The following is an 18,359-nucleotide window of genomic DNA, read 5'->3' as shown; positions in this document are numbered from 1 at the left end:
GGCCTCCAACATGCTTTATAAACTTGGTCCCAGAACTCAGCTATATTGCTGCACCAGATCTTTTCTTAATCCCTTTGTTTATTTTTCAAAAGATGTAACCAACACAGTACAGAAGTCTGGAAATGGGAGTTGTGATTTTTGTTTGTATTTAAGCTTACATATAATTTAAATGGCAAGTGCTTAGCAGGCTTGGGCATATTCCTAAATGATTCAGGAAACAAGACAGCACAACAGCTAGAGTGAAGTGGCTACGTGATTTATGTGATTCATTTGAAATTTAGCAGACTCCACATGGATTGAACTTAAGTGTGTATCTTTTTGCAAATGCCAAACACATGTGAAAAGAGAAAAACATTTCCTCCAAAAGTGAATAAAATATAAACAGAAGAATGAATTCATTTCTACTTTAATCCCTCCTCACTCCAGCTCCTTGTCTTCCCTCTTCCTTCTTCCACCTATTCCCAATAATTTAACCAGTGGTTTTAGAACATAAAAATATGATATCTGATGTCATTCAAGACACTTCATATGGTCAGCTGTGGTGGCTCATGCCTGTAATCCCAACACTTTGGGAGGCTGAAACAGCCAGATTGCTTGAGGTCAGGAGTTCAAGGCCAGTCTGGGCAACATGAAGAAATCTCATCTCTACTAAAAATACAAACATTAGCCGGGCATGGAATGCACATCTGTAGTCCCAGCTATTCGGGAGGTTAAGGCAGGAGAACTGCTTGAACTCAGGAGGCAGAGGTTACAGTGAGCTGAGATTGTGCCACTGCACTCCAGCCTGGGCAACAGAGTGAGACTCCATCTCCTTTAAAAAAAAAAAAAAAAGGCAAAGAGAGAGAACAAGAGAGGCCCTGAAGCAATCATAGTAAGGGGTGTTTTGAACACCCCTCGCAATTCTTAGCCATTTATCTCCCTCAAATGAGTAAGTAGTTAGCATGCATCTGAGTCTCTGAATCTAAAAAAGACCATTCTTTCCCCCTGACTTCATCTCTACACCTTGATACATGCATGGTTACTCACTTATTTTTCAGAATAAGGAAAAAAGAATCCCAAGACCATGTGACTACTGGCCTTATAGAATGACAGAACAAAGACTCCCAAATGATCAGGAAATACATGTGTAAGCCACACTCACCTTCATGGGGTTTTCATCATATGTTGGAGTTCCCAGGTCCATCTCAGCTTCATGCTCAAGGCTGGCATCATCTCCTGGACTTTCCCAAGTAGGAGGATCCCACTGAGTCTGCCTAGAAAGAGAAAAAACAGCCATGCTGTCAGGGCTAGGAAACAGAATCCTGACATAAACATCACTGTTCATACATACATAAAACACAACATACAATAAGACATAGAATAAGTCAGCTCCATGAGTTAGAGACAAACTTTTTCTATCTTCCTAACAGCAATGACTTCAGCACAAAGACATGCCCCTCCTCATTGTCCATATTTCTGTGGGCAATGATGTGGCAACACTGACTGGATGTCAAAAAGAGCAGTAAATCCAAACATCCTGTCTCTCACCTGACTCTTAAAGTCATGCAAATAAGACTCGGCAAAGCCTAAAATGTACAAGAAATAGGTCCCTGCCTATGTCACCCCTCTGTAGATGAAGAGGTAAACAGTGACCGTACCTAGCATATAATTGGAGCAAAATAAATTATATAACACCTCTTGCAATCCTTGACCATGTGAGAAAATTATCCCTTGCTTCAAGGAGTTTTCTTTTTAATAGTTCTGCCCCTTTAGTTTAATGACTGACAAGAAAAATACGTACAGGTTAAAAACGTGCACCCTAGGCCAGGCATGGTGGCTCATGCCTGTACTCCCAGCACTTTGGAAGGCTGAGGCGGGTGGATTACCTGAGGTCAGGAGTTCGAGACCAGCCTGGCCAACATGGTGAAACCCCATCTCTACTAAAAATACAAAAAATTAGCCAGTTGTGGTGGCAGGTGCCTGTAATCCCAGCTACTCAGGAGGCTGAGTCAGTAGAGTATCTTCAACCTGGGAGGCAGAGGTTGCAGTGAGCCGAGATCGTGCCATTGCACTCCAGCCTTGGCAACAAGAGTGAAACTCCATCTTAAAAAACAAACAAAAACACAAAAACCTGTACTCTCTGCTAAAAATATTCTCGACCAACTGCAAAAAGAAGGTTTCAGCCAGGTTAACTCATTAAATGTTTACAGTCATTTTGAAAATAAGCAGGCAAAGATTTTTCTTTTTAGAAAAAGATCTGTAGGATAAAAAGTGGAAGTAAGGATATTCACGTTCAGGAGTCTGAAGCCAGCTGTAACAGAGAATGTTATGAGGGCAGTGACTTAAAATGTCAAAAGCCTCAAAGGATCTAACAAATCTGGCAGGTCAATCTTGTCACTATAATCTTCTGCTTTACCACCACATCAATCTTTAGTCAACAACATAACAACATTAAAGACATTCGATATAAATCTGTGTGTGTGTGTGTGTGTGTGTGTGTGTGTGTGTGTGTATAGTTGTAAAAATAGGCTTACCTCTGACCTATGGAATTCATTTATTTTAAAAGGCTCAACATTTCTATCATAATAAAAGAACCACAAGCAGCTAAGGGTGTTATCATAGAAACTGAACAAATATATATATATATATGTCTGTTCCTAGCTACCAGATAAAACCTAGAAAAGACAGGAAAGGTACACATATAAATAAGAAATACAAACTTTTTTTTTTTTTTTTTTTGATTCTGAGATAGAGTGTCACTCTGTAGCCCAGGCTGGAGTGCAATGGCGTGATCTCAGCTCACTGCAACCTCTGCCTCCCGGGTTCAAGCGATTCTCCTGCTTCAGCCTCCTGAGTAGCTAGGATTACAGGCGCATGCCACCATGCCTGGCTAATTTTTGTATTTTTAGTAGAAGCAGGGTTTCACCATGTTGGTCGGCTGGTTTTGAACTCCTGACCTCATGATTTGCACGCCTCAGCCTCCCAAAGTGCTGGGATTACAGGCGTGAGCCACCATGTCTGGCCCAAATGATTTTTATTTTTGGAAGATTGATAGAATATTAAAAAGCTTGTTTTGGTGTTAAAAAACAAAGTTCTGGCCAGGCGTGGTGGCTCACACCTGTAATCCCAGCACTTTGGGAGGCAGAGGCAGGTGGATCACCTGAGGTCAGGAGTTTGAGACCATCCTGGCTAACATGGTTAAACCCTGTCTCTACTGAAAATACCAAAAAAAAAAAAATTAGTTGGGGGTGGTGGCAGGCACCTGTAATCCCTGCTACTCAGCAAGCTGAGAGGCAGGAGAATTACTTGAACCCTGGAGGCAGAGGTTGCAGTGAGCCTAGATAGCGCCACTGCTCTCCAGCGTGGGCAACAAGAGTGAAAACTCTGTCTCAAAAAAAAACAAAAAAAAAAGTTCTGGTTAAACCACACATAGTTTTTAAAATCATTACACATTCAATTAGCAACATAATGAGGGCTCATTTTATAAAAGCCTTTTTGTTTTCTGAGACAGAGTCTCACTGTGTCACCCAGGCTGGAGAGCAGTGGTGCAATCTTGGCTCACTGCAACCTCTGCCTCTAGGGTTCAAGTAATTCTCCTGCCTCTCAGCTTCCCGAGTAGCAGGGATTTACAGGCACCTGCCACCACGCCCAACTAATTTTTGTATCTGGAGTAGAGACAGGGTTTCACCATGTTGGCCAGGTTGGTCTTGAACTCCTGAAATCAGGTGATCTGCCCGTCCTGGCCTCCCAGAGTGCTGGGATTACAGGCGTTGAGCCACTGCACCCAGCCTATAGAAGCATTTTAATGTGAATAAGGAAGGCCCTTCTAAGCAGAAAGCATAAAGGGAAAATATATGAAAATTTTAAACTTCTTTATGTCACAAGACAAAAACATCTGCAATACTCTTGATAAAGAAATCTAACACTAGACAGAAAATGGGTAGATGCCCCAAACAAATAACTCACAAAAGATACAAATGACCAACAATCCAACGAAGACATCCCATCTCAATAGTAAAACAGCTGAAAATAAAAATATTTCCCACCTGTTAGACTTGCAAGATTAAAAGAGAGGACATGATGGAAAAGGATTTTTTTTTTTTTTTTGAGACAAGGTCTTGCTCTGTCACCCAGCCCGGAATGCAGTGGGGCACAATCATGGCTCACTACAGATCTGACCTCCTGCCTCAAGTGATCCTCTTGCCTCAGTCTCCCAACTAGTTGTGACTACAGGTGCACACCACCATGCCCAGCTAATTTTGTATTTTTTGTAGAGATGGGGTTTCACTATGGTGCCCAAGCTGGTCTCAAACTCCTGGGCTCAAGCGATCCTCCTGCCCCAGCCTCCCAAAGCATCAGGATTACAGGCATGAGCTGCTGTACGTGACTAAAAGGAACTTATACACACTTTTTTTTGTGAGAGTCCAAATTGATACAAACTATTGTTTAATGGTAAGCTGACAATATTTCTCAATTTAAAATGTGTACCTGTTTTGCCCAACAATTCCACTTCTAGGTACCCTCTTGAAGTAGTAGTAAGATTAGTGTCCCTAAGGATGTCCAGGGTTATATAGTTACATATAAAATAGTGAAGATCTATCAATCAGAATGAGTTAAATACAATTTGATATAGCTATACAATAGAGCAGGGGTTGGCAAACTTTCTCTGTAAATGATTAGATGATAAATATTTTGACCTGTGAGCCATATGGTTTCTATCACAACTACTCTGTCATTGTAGTGTGAAAGCAACCGTAGACAATTTGTAAGCAAATGTGCATGGTTGTGCTCCAATAAAACTTTATTTGCCAAAACAAGTGGCCTGTGGGCATAGTTTGCCAGCCCTGCAACAAAGTATAAACAATTACTAAAACTAACAGTTGTAGCTGGGTGTGGTGCCTCAGGCCTGTCATCCCAGCATTTTGGGAGGCTTAGGTGGGAGGATCACTTGAAGCCACGAGTTCGTGAAGATCAGTCTGGGCAACAAAGCAAGACTCTGTCTCTACAAAAAAAAAGAAAAAAACATTTTTTTCAAGAAAAAATTCCATAGTTCTATGTTAATTGATAAAGCTCTATAAAATAGATTAGTAAATAAAGCAGACTATAAAAACATGTATCTTAACAATTTACGTAAGAGTATATAGATGAGTGTATATAAACACACACACACACAAAGTACATATACCTACATAAAGCTATCTGTCTAAAAGGTATTTTAAAAACATTAGTTATCTCTGAGTAGTGGCAGCTCCAGTAATTATACTTCCTTTTTAGTACTTTTCTACTATATTTGCTTTCTATAACAAGCGTAAATAATATGTGTCAAGGATAAACAATCTAGCTATTTAATTTGGAAATAGAAGAGTGCTGTCAGTAAAAAAAAATTCAACAGCAGAGTTGAGTAGCTATGATACAGACTGCTTGGTTGGCAAAACCCAAAATATTTATTTTCTGGCCTTTTACAGAAAAGATGTCTGTGACCCCTGATACTTTACAATATTAGATGAAGTAACATTAAAAAAATCTCCTTAGCTTTCTCCAAGAGTCTTGTGGATTAAAAATATACCAAAACTGCCGGATGCGGTGGCTCAATCCCAACACATTGGGAGGCCAAGGCAGGTGGATCACCTGAGGTCAGGAGTTCGAGACCAGCCTGACCAACAAGGTGAAATCCCGTCTCCACTAAAAACACAAAAATTAGCCAGGCATGGTGGTACATGCCTGAAATCCCAGCTACTGGGGGAGGCTGAGGCATGAGAATCACTTGACCATGGGAGGTAGAGGTTGCAGTGAGTCGAGATCACACCACTGTACTCCAGCCTGCGTGACAAAATAAATAAAATAAAAATACACTAAAACAAATTTTAAAAAACCCAAAGTCTAAGGTCTAAAATACATTTAAGATGTCATTCTGGAAATCCAGTAGCCTTCAAGTACAGTGAACAGCTAATGACAAGAAGTTTACAACTGTAAAACTCCTCTTATAGTGGCAACTTCTTTGATCAACTAAAAGCAGACATGGGAATGCCCATACAGCTCTTCTTACCTTGTGATCACATGGTAGTAATAAATCTTCCCTTCTGGATCTCGGGCTGTCTTCCAATTGGGAGGTAAGACAATGGTTTTTGGTTTGGGTGGAGAGGGGGGCGGCAGATCCAAGAGATTATTTGTCACAACCATTTCAGACTACAAAGAAAACACACACATTTTTGATCAGTGATAGCTCTCTTAATCTGGCTGAATAGGACAAAAATAGTCCACTTAAATATGCAAAAATGTACATCTACCTCCTCTTTAAAAAAGGATAAAGGAAAGGTACAACATAGGAAATAAGGGACAGTATATATAAAGAGCTTTACAGAGCTATCAGAAAACTGACAGTTGGCTCTAAGTTTACCATCCAAAATACCATATTAAAAAACAGTCAGCAGTTTATCATATAGAGCAGCATTTTTCAGCTTTAAAACACCAATTCTAAGGCAAATGGGCTCCAGAAATATCTTTATCTTAAAAAAAATAAAAAAGAAAAACCAAAAAAAACCCTGAGAGGCAAATATGACAGAATGTTAACATTTATCCATTATATTTTTTTCTGTACTTGAAACCTCAAAACTATAAAATATTAGTGCCACATTCTGAAAAACATAAAAACCTCAAAATCACTTATGGACTGATTTTTGTTTCCCCAAAACATGTATGTTGAAGCCCAAATCCTGCTGTGACTGTTATTGGGACACAGGGCCTGTAAAGAGCTAATTAAGATTAATGAAGTCATAAGAGTGAGGACTTTATCTAATAGGATGGTGTCCTTATTAGAAGAGAAGTGACACCAGAGGCCATTCGCAGAGAAAAGGCATATACAGCAAGAAGGTAGCCATTTGCAAGCCAAGGAGACAGGCCTCAGGAGAAACCAACACTGCTGACACCTTGATCTTGGACTTCCAGCCTCAAGAACTGTGAGAAAATTTCTGTTATTTAATCCACTCACTCTGTGGTATTTTGCTACGGCAGCCCTAGCAGACTAGCAATCACAAGAATATATACTTGTTCCTTCTTTCAAGCCTATTAATGAAGAATACTTTTTTCAGCTTTACCTTTACTTGCATAGTTAAAGAGGAACCTGAAGACCCCAGGCTCAGATAAAACGTGTTCACTTTTTAAGCAAACATGGGTCTTTGAGCATTCTTGCTTTGTGTATACTCTTCTTTACTCTTATTTCACCTAGTTGGGGTTTTTTGGCCCAGCTTAAGTTTCAATTCCTCCATTACCCCATCCTTTAGCTTATAAAGTGACCTCTTTTCCCCAAGCTTCTGTGTCACTTAATATTCCAAACCGTTTATCTCTTAATAGTTTAAGGCAAAAAAGAAAAAATATATTCCAAACCATTCAGTACTTATTCCCAACACAAAACTCTATTTTTAGTGCAGTCATCATTTTCTCTTGTGACCATCATCTCTCTCTTATTTGAAAGATCAGCTTTTAAGAATACAAATGGAAACTTATTTATGTTTGTATTAAAAATGCCTAGTCAGCTGGGCACAGTGGCTCACGTGGTCAGGAGTTTGAGATCATCCTGGCCAACATGGTGAAACCCTGTCTCTACTAAAAATACAAAAATATTAGCCGGGTGTGGTGGTGTGCACTTGTAATCCCAGCCATTCAGGAGGCTGAGGCAGGAGAATTGCCTGAACCTGGGAGGCAGAGGTTGCAGTGAGCTGAGATCAAACCACTGCACTCCCGCCTGGGCAACAAAGCAAGACTCTAACTCAAAAAAAAAAAAAAAAAAAAGGCCTAGAAGGGCTCAACTCATAACAACTACTCAAACATCTGCTCTAAGTACACATTATCTTATTGTCCTTTTGTCTCACATACAGTATTTTTAGTCCATCTTCACTAATCCTGTCTAAAGCCACCATCAATTGCTGGATTGCTACCAGAGCTTTCTCCAGAACTGTCAGTGTTCTAAAGTGCTGATTTGACCACGCTATTCTGTTCAGTTTTTCAGTTGTTTCCCATGCCAACCTCTTATTTTCCACTTTATCTGAAAACAACACTACTTTGAGATTTCACCATATCCTCCTACATATGTTGCAGAATACCAAAAGTTTATCTTAATATTAAACATTGTATAAAATTTTTTTAAAAACATTGTACATGTAGAGTGAAGTATATCACACAATTCTACATGCCTCGTCCTTGGTGACTATTACAGTATCATATTCTAGTACAGGTTAAGCAGCCCTAATACAAAAATACAAAACATCTTGAGTGCTGACATGACACTCAAAGGCCATGTTCAAAGGAAATGCTTATTGGAACATTTCAAGTTACAGATTTTCAAATTAGGGATGCTCAAGCGGTAATTATAATGCAGATATTCCAGAATCCATAAAATTCTGAAATGTGAAATACTTCTGGTCCCCTAAAGCTCAGAGAGGGGATACACAACCTGTAAGTGGTAAATACTAATAGATAGCTGGTCTAGAAAATTATTACTTCGGGCCGGGCGCGGTGGCTCAAGCTTGTAATCCCAGCACTTTGGGAGGCCGAGACGGGCGGATCACGAGGTCAGGAGATCGAGACCATCCTGGCTAATACGGTGAAACCCCGTCTCTACTAAAAAATACAAAAAACTAGCCAGGCGACGAGGCAGGCGCCTGTAGTCCCAGCTACTCGGGAGGCTGAGACAGGAGAATGGCGTGAACCCGGGAGGCGGAGCTTGCAGTGAGCTGAGAGCTGGCCACTGCACTCCAGCCTGGGTGGCAGAGCAAGACTCTGTCTCCAAAAAAAAAAAAAAAAAAAATTATTACTTCGGCCAGGTGCAATGGCTCACGCCTGTGATCCCAACACTTTTTGGGAGGCCTAAGCGGGAGGATCATGAGGTCAGGAGTTCGAGACCAGCCCGGCCAACATGGTAAAACCCCGTTATCTAAAAATACAAAAATTAAGGTCCAGAACTTTGGGAGGCCAAGGTGGGCAGATCATGAGGTCAGGAGATTGAGACCATCCTGGCTAACACAGTGAAACCCCGTCTCTACTAAAAACATAAAAATTAGCCGGGCGTAGTGACGGGCACCTATAGTCCCAGCTACTCAGGAGGCTAAGGCTGGAGAATGGTGTGAACTCAGGAGGCGGCGCTTGCAGTGAGCCGAGATCCTGCCACTGCACTCCAGCCTGGGCAACAGAGCAAGGCTCCGTCTATTAAAAAAAAAAAAAAAAAAAGTTAGCTGGGTGCAGTGATGCACACCTCTAGTTCCAGCTACTCAGGAGGCTGAGGCAGGAGACTCACTCGAACCCAGGAAGCGGAGGTTGCAGTGAGCCAAGATCATGTCACTGCACTCCAGCCTAGGTGACAGAGTAAACAACAACAACAAAAAAAGAAAATTATTACTTCAAAAATTCATAGTAAAATATAAAAATACAAGGTCAGGGTAAACAACAAATAAAAAGGATCCTAGGAGCTTTTTTTTTCTTTTTTTTGAGACAGAATCTCACTCTGTCGCCCAGGCTGGAGTACAGTGGACGCGATCTCAGCTCACTGCAAGCTCCGCCTCCCACGTTCACGCCATTCTCCTGTCTCAGCCTCCTGAGTAGCTGGGACTACAGGTGCGGAGCAAAATATATATTAACAGAACTATAAATTCTACAGAATTAATTTTTTTTTTTTTTTTTTTACAAAATGGTTGAGTTCACGCCCTCAGGGTGCTCAGGGGAATTTGGTGGCTATTCAAATTTAAAAACAGGCCGGGCGTGGTGGCTCATACCTATAATCCCAGCACTTTGGGAAGCCGAGGTGGGTGGATCACCTGAGGTCAGGAGTTCAAGACTAGCCTGGTCAACACTGGCAACTCTGTCTCTATTAAAAACACAAAATTAGCCGGGCATGGTGACGCGCACCTGTAATCCCAGCTACTCAAGTGGCTGAGGCAGGAGAATCGCTTTAACCCAGGAGGTGGAGGTTGCAGTGAGCCAAGATTGTGCCAATGAACTCCAGCCTGGGTGACAGAGCGAGACACCATCTCAAAATAAGTAAGTAAATAAATACACAAACAAAATTTAAAAAAATTTTATTTATAAATAAACAAAGAACATGTGAAAAAGAACCCAAAAATAAAACCCGAAACCAAACCAAACCAAAAAGAAAACCTTCTAAAGACAAAGTAGACAGTCAATGAGTTTTAACAACTGAAATATTTCTTACTGGCTGCAAGGGCTGAGGCTGCCCTGGTGCAACTATTGTAGTCACTGCTGCGGCTGGCTGTACCACTACTCCTTGTGGATGAGCTGTGAAAATCTGTTGCCCCTGGATATACTGAAGACTTGGCTGGGCATAACTCTAAAAGATAAAATGAAGAAATCAATAATTTAAACTTTTGTCACTTTAATAAACAGACTGACTTCCAAGATGGCACAATCTTAAAGATATACCCATAACATTTTTAAATTTTTAAAATATATATTTGGACATAAATGTGTAAAACAATTTTTTTGTTTCAAGTACCAAGGTTTCTGTTTTGACTAATTCCCTATTCATTTACTTAGATTTTATTTTATCATAAGAAAATAAAAAACTTTTTTCTTTTTATTGTTCATAGAAAGTCTCCAATTGTTTAGCTTTCAATGATATTGGAAAGACATTGAAAATTAAACAGTTGCACAGTTTCTATAAGGAAAAAACAATGAAGTGCTGCTCCTGGGATATACAAGAAACAATGCCACGCTGCTCTGAAGGAAGTCTTTTGCTACCAACTTGTAATAACAGGTTGTTTGGACCAGAAAAGATCAAAGAGTGTGAATCATAGTAAACAAGATGATCAAACTTTTTTTTTTTTTTTTTATACTTTAAGTTCTAGGGTACATGTGTATAACGTGCAGGTTTGTTACATATGTATACTTGTGCCATGTTGGTGTGCTGCACCCATCAACTCGTCAGCACCCATCAATTCGTCATTTATATCAGGTATAACTCCCAATGCAATCCCTCCCCCCTCCCCCCCCATGATAGGCCCCGATGTGTGATGTTCCCCTTCCCGAGTCCAAGGATGATCAAATTTTAAGCTACCTTTTGTGTTAGCTTTTTGTAGTCTTCTATAATAAAACTCCTTGGCAGAAAGACAGCAGAATCAATGCATCTGAAATTCTCACTACACACTAACTTATACAGTGTTCTATGATACAAGAAGCCCCTTAACATACATCATCTCATTTAGTGCTGACCACCATCAAAAACAGGTACTGCCTATGTCTGGAGTTTCATAAGAAATAAGTACTATACTAGGGCTTATACCTACTCTGTAATTATTTCTCAAGCATAGAAAATCTGCTTAAAGAAGAAGAGATGACAAGAAGACTGAAAAATAGCCTAAGAGGTGGTGCTGTCCTAAGAGGTGGTGACTGCTAAGGAACTGAATAGACATGTATCCTGTACTTAAGGAGAGATTTTGCTCCTATGGACTGAGATTCTAGCAGGTAAAATGATACAGAAACATTAAATGGTAAGTACTCAAAATATAAAATATAATTCCAAATGATACCAGTAAAAACTCAAGTAGTCTGAATAGGCAATGCAGCTACCTAGCAGGTTTCTGGATGAGTAATTACTGACAGGACACAGGAAAAAGGAAAAGAATACCTAATCTGGTATTCTGGATCAGCTTAATCTACTCAGATAATAAACCAGACTGAAAAACGTTAATTGTTAAGGCAGAATTATCATCAGAATAGTATCACAAAGCCTGAGAGGAAAATGTACAGTCATGTATTGCTTAACAAGGGGGTACTTTCTGAGAAATGCATTGTTAGGAGATTTCATTGTTGTGGTAACATCATAAAATGTACTTTCACAAACCTACTAAGTGTATGAGGTACTTACACATCATACAGTGTACTTCACAAGTCTATTAGATACCTAGGCTATATGGTATATAGCCTGTTGTTCCTAGGCTACAAACCTGTACAGCATGTTTCTGTAATAAAGACTTGTAAGCAATTATAACAGTATCTATGTGTCTAAACACATTTAAACATGGAAAAGGTACAGTAAAAATCAGTATAAAATTTTTTTAAGCCAGGCACGGGGGCTTACGCCTGTAATCCCAGCACTTTGGGAGGCCAAGGTGGGCGGATCAGGAGGTCAGGAGATCGAGACCAGCCTGGCTAACACGGTGAAATCCCGTCTCTACTAAAAATACAAAAAATTAGCCAGGCATGGTTTCAGGCGCCTGTAGTCCCAGCTACTCAGGAGGCTGAGGCAGAAGAATCGCTTGAACCCGGGGGACAGAGGTTGCAGTGAACCGAGATGGTGCCACTGCACTCCAGTCTGGATGACAAAGCGAGACTCCATCTCAAAAAAAAAAAAAAAAAAAAAATTTAAATGATACACCTGTATAGGACACTAACCATAAACAAAGCTTGCAGGACTGGAAGTTGCTTTGAGTGAGTGAGTGGTGAGTGAGTGAATACGAAGGCCTAGGACATTACCGTATACTACTGTACACTATAAACACTGGGCTATATAAAGTTAGGCTACACTAAGTTTATTTATAAAACATTTTTCTTTCTTAATAAATTAACTGTAACTTATTATAACTATTTTACTTTATAAACTTAAATTTTTTCAACTTTTTAACTCTTTTGTAACACTTATCTTAAAATACAAACACATTCTACAGCTGTATAAACAACCCTCCTCCCTGGTTCATGCAATTCTAGAAGGAATCTTGCTCTGTCGCCAGGCTGGAATGCAGTGGCGCAATCTTGGCTTACTGCAACCCCCACCTCCTGGGTTCAAGCGATTCTCCTGCCTCAGCCTCCCGAGTACCTGGGACTACAGGTGCATGCCACCACACCCAACTAATTTTTTGTATTTTAATAGAGACGGGGTTTCACCATGCTGGCCAGGATGGTCTCCATCTCCTGACCTTGTGATCCGCCCACCTTGGCCTCCCAAAGTGCTGGGATTACAGGTGTGAGCCACCATATCCAGCTTATATATTTTTTTAAATAGAGTCTCGTTCTGTCACCCAGGCTGGAATGCAGTAGTGTGATCATAGCTTACTGTAGCCTTGAACTCCTGGACTGAAGCAATCTTTCCATCTCAGCCTCCCAAGTATGTGCTACCACGCCCAGCTAATTAAAAACAAATTTGTGGCCGGGCGCGGTGGCTCAAGCCTGTAATCCCAGCACTTTGGGAGGCCGAGACGGGCGGATCACAAGGTCAGGAGATTGAGACCATCCTGGCTAATACAGTGAAACCCCGTCTCTACTAAAAAATACAAAAAAACTAGCCGGGCGAGGTGGCAGGCACCTGTAGTCCCAGCTACTCGGGAGGCTGAGGCAGGAGAATGGTGTAAACCCGGGGGGCGGAGCTTGCAGTGAGCTGAGATCTGGCCACTGCACTCCACACACCAGCCTGGGCGACAGAGCGAGACTCCGTCTCAAAAAAAAAAAAACAACAACAAACAAACAAATTTGTAGAAACACGGTTTCGTTATGTCGTCTAGGCTGGTCTTGAACTCTTGTGTTCCAGTGATTCTCCTGCCTCGGCCTCCCAGACTGTTGGGATTACCAATGTGAGACAACACACTGGGCCAAATATTTTCTTTACCTTTTTTTTGTTTTTTTTTGAGACAGAGTCTTGCTTTGTCACCCAGGCTAGAGTGCAATGGCATGATCTCGGCTCACTGCAATGCAAGCTCCGCCGTTCTCCTGCCTCGGCCTCCGAGTAGCTGGGACTACAGGCGCGCACCACCACGCCCGGCTAATTTTTTGTATTTTTAGTAGAGACGGGGTTTCACCGTGTTAGCCAGGATGGTCTCCATCTCCTGACCTCGTGATCAGCCCGCCTCGGCCTCCCAAAGTGCTGGGATTACAGGTGTGAGCCACCACGCCTGGCCCAAATATTTTCTTTGTATCCTTATTTTTATTCTATCAGTTTTTTCTAAATATATATATTCTTACATATATAAACTTATGTTTATATATTTTTACATCTATTTGTAAGCTTTTCTTATATATATAAACTTACTGTATAAGTTTTTCCCATATATATATGGGAAAAACATACAATTTGATAGAGGAAATAGGACCAAGTATTTGATAGATCAATAAGGTATCTATACTTTACAATAATCTTTTTTTTTTTTTTTTTTTTGAGACGGAGTCTCGCTCTGTCGCCCAGGCTGGAGTGTGGAGTGCAGTGGCCAGATCTCAGCTCACTGCAAGCTCCGCCTCCCGGGTTTACGCTATTCTCCCGCCTCAGCCTCCCGAGTAGCTGGGACTACAGGCGCCCGCCACCTCGCCCGGCTAGTTTTTTGTATTTTTGAGTAGAGACGGGGTTTCACCGTGTTTGCCAGGATGGTCTCGATCTCCTGACCTCGTGATCCGCCCATCTCGGCCTCCCAAAGTGCTGGGATTACAGGCTTTAGCCACCATGCCCGGCCTACAATAATCTTATTACATATTTCAAAACAGCTAGAAGAGAATAATTGAATGTTTCTAGCATAAAGAAAAGACAAATATTTATAGTGATGGATATCTCAATACATTTTTACTAATTATATGATTATCACATGTACCCTGAAAATACGTACACCTATTATGTATCAACATAAAAAAACAAAAACTAAGACATAAACACACACATTAGCCTATGCTCACACAAAGTCAGGATCATCAAGATGTCACAAGGCCAGAAGAATTTTTCACCTCCATAATAATTTTACGAGGATCACTGTCATAAATGCCATCTGTTGTTGACCAAAATGCCATCGCATGGTACATGATTGTATTTATGTACAGGTTGAGCATAAACATTTCTGATTTCCCTAATCAGAAATCCTAAATGCTATAAAATATGAAACTTTTTGAGTGTTCACATGGTGCTCAAAGGAAATACTCACTGGAATACTTTAGATTTTGGCTTAGGGATGCTCAATCACTAAGTATATATAATGTAAGTATTCCCAAATCTGAAAAAATACAAAATACAAAACACTTCAGGTCCGAAGCATTACAGATAAGGGATACTCAACCTGTATATATTTTCTCTCTTTTTTTTTTTTTTTTTTTTTGAGACAGAGTCTCGCTCTGTCACCCAGGTTGAAGTGCAGTGGTATGGTCTCAACTCATTGTAACCTCTGCTGCCTGGGTTCAAGCAATTCTCCTGCCTCAGCCTCCTGAGTAGCTGGGATTACAGGCGTGCGCCACCAAGCCCACCTAATTTTTTTGTATTTTTAGTAGAGACAAGCTTTCACCATGTTGGCCAGGCTGGTCCTGAACTCCTGACTTCAAGTGATCCCCACACCATGGCTTCCCAAAGTGCTGGGATTATAGATGTGAGCCACTGTACCTGTCCTATTTTCTTATCCCTCCACTCATACCATGTGCAAGTGACCATATTACCTTGCCATGACCATTTGCCTCCCTACATTTTTTTTTTTTTTTTTTTTTTTTTTTTTGCTGAGACAAGGTCTCACTCTGTTATCGAGGCTGGAAAGCAGTGGTGCCATCAAGGCTCACAACAGCCTTGACCTCGTGGGCTCAGATGATCCTCCTGCCTCAGCCTCCTGAGTAGCTGAGACTACAGGAGCATGCTACCACATCCAACTAATTTTTCTATTTTTTGTAACGATAAGGTTTTGCCATGTTACCCAGGCTGATCTCAAACTACTAGGCTCAAGCGATCCTCCCACATCAGCCTCCCAAAGTGCTTAGATTACAGGCATGAGCCACCATGACTGGCCAGTCTCCTACTTTTGCCCTTGACTCCTGCAATCTCTTTTACCCAGAGCAGCCAGTGATCTTCTCAAAACATCTCAGATCATGCTTTCTTCAATTTTAACTGCTTCAGTGGATTTCCACATTACTCAGTCTAACAGCCAAAAATCCTCTTAAAGCTCCTCCTGAGACCCTATTGTAACTTCTTTGACTTCATTTCCTACTACTGGTACCTTCACTTTTTTGGAATAGAATGGATTTCATAATTACCTCACATACTCTGAGTGTGAACATTTAATATTCCGATATTCTGATTTTATAAAACAAGAAAAAAGCTAGTTCAAACTCTAATTTTGAGGGGGAAAAAAAAAAAATTCACCACGATAAAACATGTTATTTCTAGAGTGACCAGGAAGTCAATCATCCAAATGTACAATAGAAAACTGTTAATATTTTGGAGGACAGAATTTCTTTGGCCATCATTGACAATATATTCATGAAGAATTTTTCTGACAAGATCGGATGTTTAAGTAAGGCTCATTATGCAGACACTAGTATTTGACTCATATGGAATAAAGCTGTGGTTTAGAAGACCACTTCCAAATGCTGGCTGGGAGATAACAACAGCAGTATCTACTTATTTTTTTAAAAAAAAGACTTCTAGGCTTTTAACAGTATGAATTTGGTTTCTATAAACCAAGAAGGGAAAGCGATTTGCAGTATGACTGGAATAATGCAGAAGATACACACATTTGTGAGACATGTACATATTATCATGTGACTTATCTATTTGTTAAGGAAAAACCTACATGAGATTTCTGTTTTATTTTTTTCTGTATCACAGGAAAACATGAATGTTTGTTTTTCTGTACCCAGGCTGGAGTGCAGTGGCACAATCTCGCCTTACTGCAGCCTCGACCTCCTGGATTTAAGCAATCTTTCCATCTCAGCCCTCCCAAATAGCTGGGACCACAGGCATGTGCCACCACACTCGGCTAATTTTGTTTACTTTTTGTAGAGACAGGGTCTCACTATGTTACCCAAGCTGGTTTCAAACTCCTGGGTTCAAGTGATCTTCCTGCTGCAGCCTCTCAAAGTGCTGGGATTACAGATGTGAGCCACCACGCCCGGCTGAAAAACCTGTATGAGATTTGAAGAGCGTGCTCATTCAAATGACTTAAAATTACACAAATGAGGCCAGGCATGGTGGTTCAAGCCTGTAATCCCAGCACTTTGGGAGGCCAAGGCAGGAGGATCACCTGAGGTCAGGAATTTGAGACCAGCCTGACCAACATGGCAAAACCCTGTCTCTACTAAAAATACAAAAAATTAGCTGGGAGTGGTAGTGCACACCTGTAATCCCAGCTACTAGTGAGGCTCAGGCAGGAGAATCTCTTGAACCTGGGAGGTAGAGGTTGCAGTGAGCCAAGATTGCGCCACTGCACTCTAGCCTGGGTGATAGAGCCAGACACTGTCTCCAAAAAAAAAAAAAAGAAGAAAAAATTTTACAAAAATGCTAGTTTCTCAACTATATATCTGCTAGAAGTATCTTTAAACTGTGACTTTTTCTGGGGACAGAGTCTCGCTCTGTCTCCCAGGCTAGAGTGCAATGGTGCCATCTTGGTTCACTGCAACCTACGCCTCCCGGGATCAAATGATTCTCCTGCCTCAGCCTCCCCAGTGGCTGGGATTACAGACACCCGCCATCAGGCCCAGCTAATTTTTGTAGAGATGGGGTTTCACCATGTTGGCCAGGCTGGTCTTGAACTCCTGACCTCAGATGATCCGCCCACCCTGGCCTTCAAAAGTGCTGGGATTACAGAAGTGAGCTACCATGCCAGGCCTAAAATGTGATTTTTTCTTTTTTTTTGAGACAGAGTCTTGCTCTGTCGCCCAGCCTGGAGTGCAGTGGTGCGATCTCAGCGCATGCAAGCTCCGCCTCCCGGGTTCTCACCATTCTCCTGCCTCAGCCTCCTGAGTAGGCGGGACTACAGGGGCCCGCCTCACGCCCGGCTAATTTTTTTGTATTTCTAGTAGAGACCGGGTTTCACCATGTTAGCCAGGATGGTCTCGATCTCCTGACCTCGTGATCCACCCGCTTTGGCCTCCCAAAGTGCTGGGATTACAGGCGTGAGCCACTGCGCCCGGCTAAAATGTGATTTCTAATGGGAATTACAGAATAAATCTGAGAAGGTCCAACAGATTTTAGAGGGAAAAATACAATTTTTCTGTCACCACTTCTAGAAGAATAAAAAAATCATTAAATTACTTCATTTTTTTTATTTTTTATTTTTTTTTAGACGGAGTCTGGCTCTGTCTTCTAGGCTGGAGTGCAGTGGCCGGATCTCAGCTCACTGCAAGCTCCGCCTCCCAGGTTTACACCATTCTCCTGCCTCAGCCTCCGGAGTAGCTGGGACTACAGGCGCCCGCCACCTCGCCCAGCTAGTTTTTTGTATTTTTAGTAGAGACGGGGTTTCACTGTGTTAGCCAGGATGGTCTTGATCTCCTGACCTCGTGATCCACCCATCTCGGCCTCCCAAAGTGCTGGGATTACAGGCTTGAGCCACCGCGCCCGGCCTAAATTACTTTATATCTGAATCACTTCACTTTATATTAGGTCAGTACAAAAGTAGTTTTCGCCATTTTTTTTTTTTTTTTTTTTT

At 41.3% G+C, this 18,359-nt stretch overlaps 1 protein-coding gene across 4 annotated transcripts in view; it reads right to left on the bottom strand.

The window, feature by feature from the left end:
- SETD2 (SET domain containing 2, histone lysine methyltransferase) overlaps window positions 1–18,359 on the bottom strand; it is a 151,611-nt gene that overhangs the window by 17,741 nt on the left and 115,511 nt on the right. For all 4 annotated transcript variants that reach the window (XR_002735540.2, XM_026454859.2, XM_026454860.2 and 1 more), the window contains 3 exons: window positions 10,181–10,315; window positions 6,026–6,165; window positions 1,142–1,253 (listed from right to left, as the gene is read on the bottom strand). Coding sequence is in view for 3 of the 4 variants with exons in the window: in XM_026454859.2 (XP_026310644.1) it covers window positions 1,142–1,253; window positions 6,026–6,165; window positions 10,181–10,315 (387 nt within the window). In the remaining variant the exon portion in view is untranslated. The remainder of the gene's footprint in view (window positions 1–1,141; window positions 1,254–6,025; window positions 6,166–10,180; window positions 10,316–18,359) is intronic.

This window comes from Piliocolobus tephrosceles, chromosome 2, assembly GCF_002776525.5.
Source record: "Piliocolobus tephrosceles isolate RC106 chromosome 2, ASM277652v3, whole genome shotgun sequence".
Classification (NCBI taxonomy): Eukaryota; Metazoa; Chordata; class Mammalia; order Primates; family Cercopithecidae; genus Piliocolobus; species Piliocolobus tephrosceles.
Note: the sequence above shows the minus strand (reverse complement) of the source record. Positions and strands in the feature narration are given on the sequence as shown.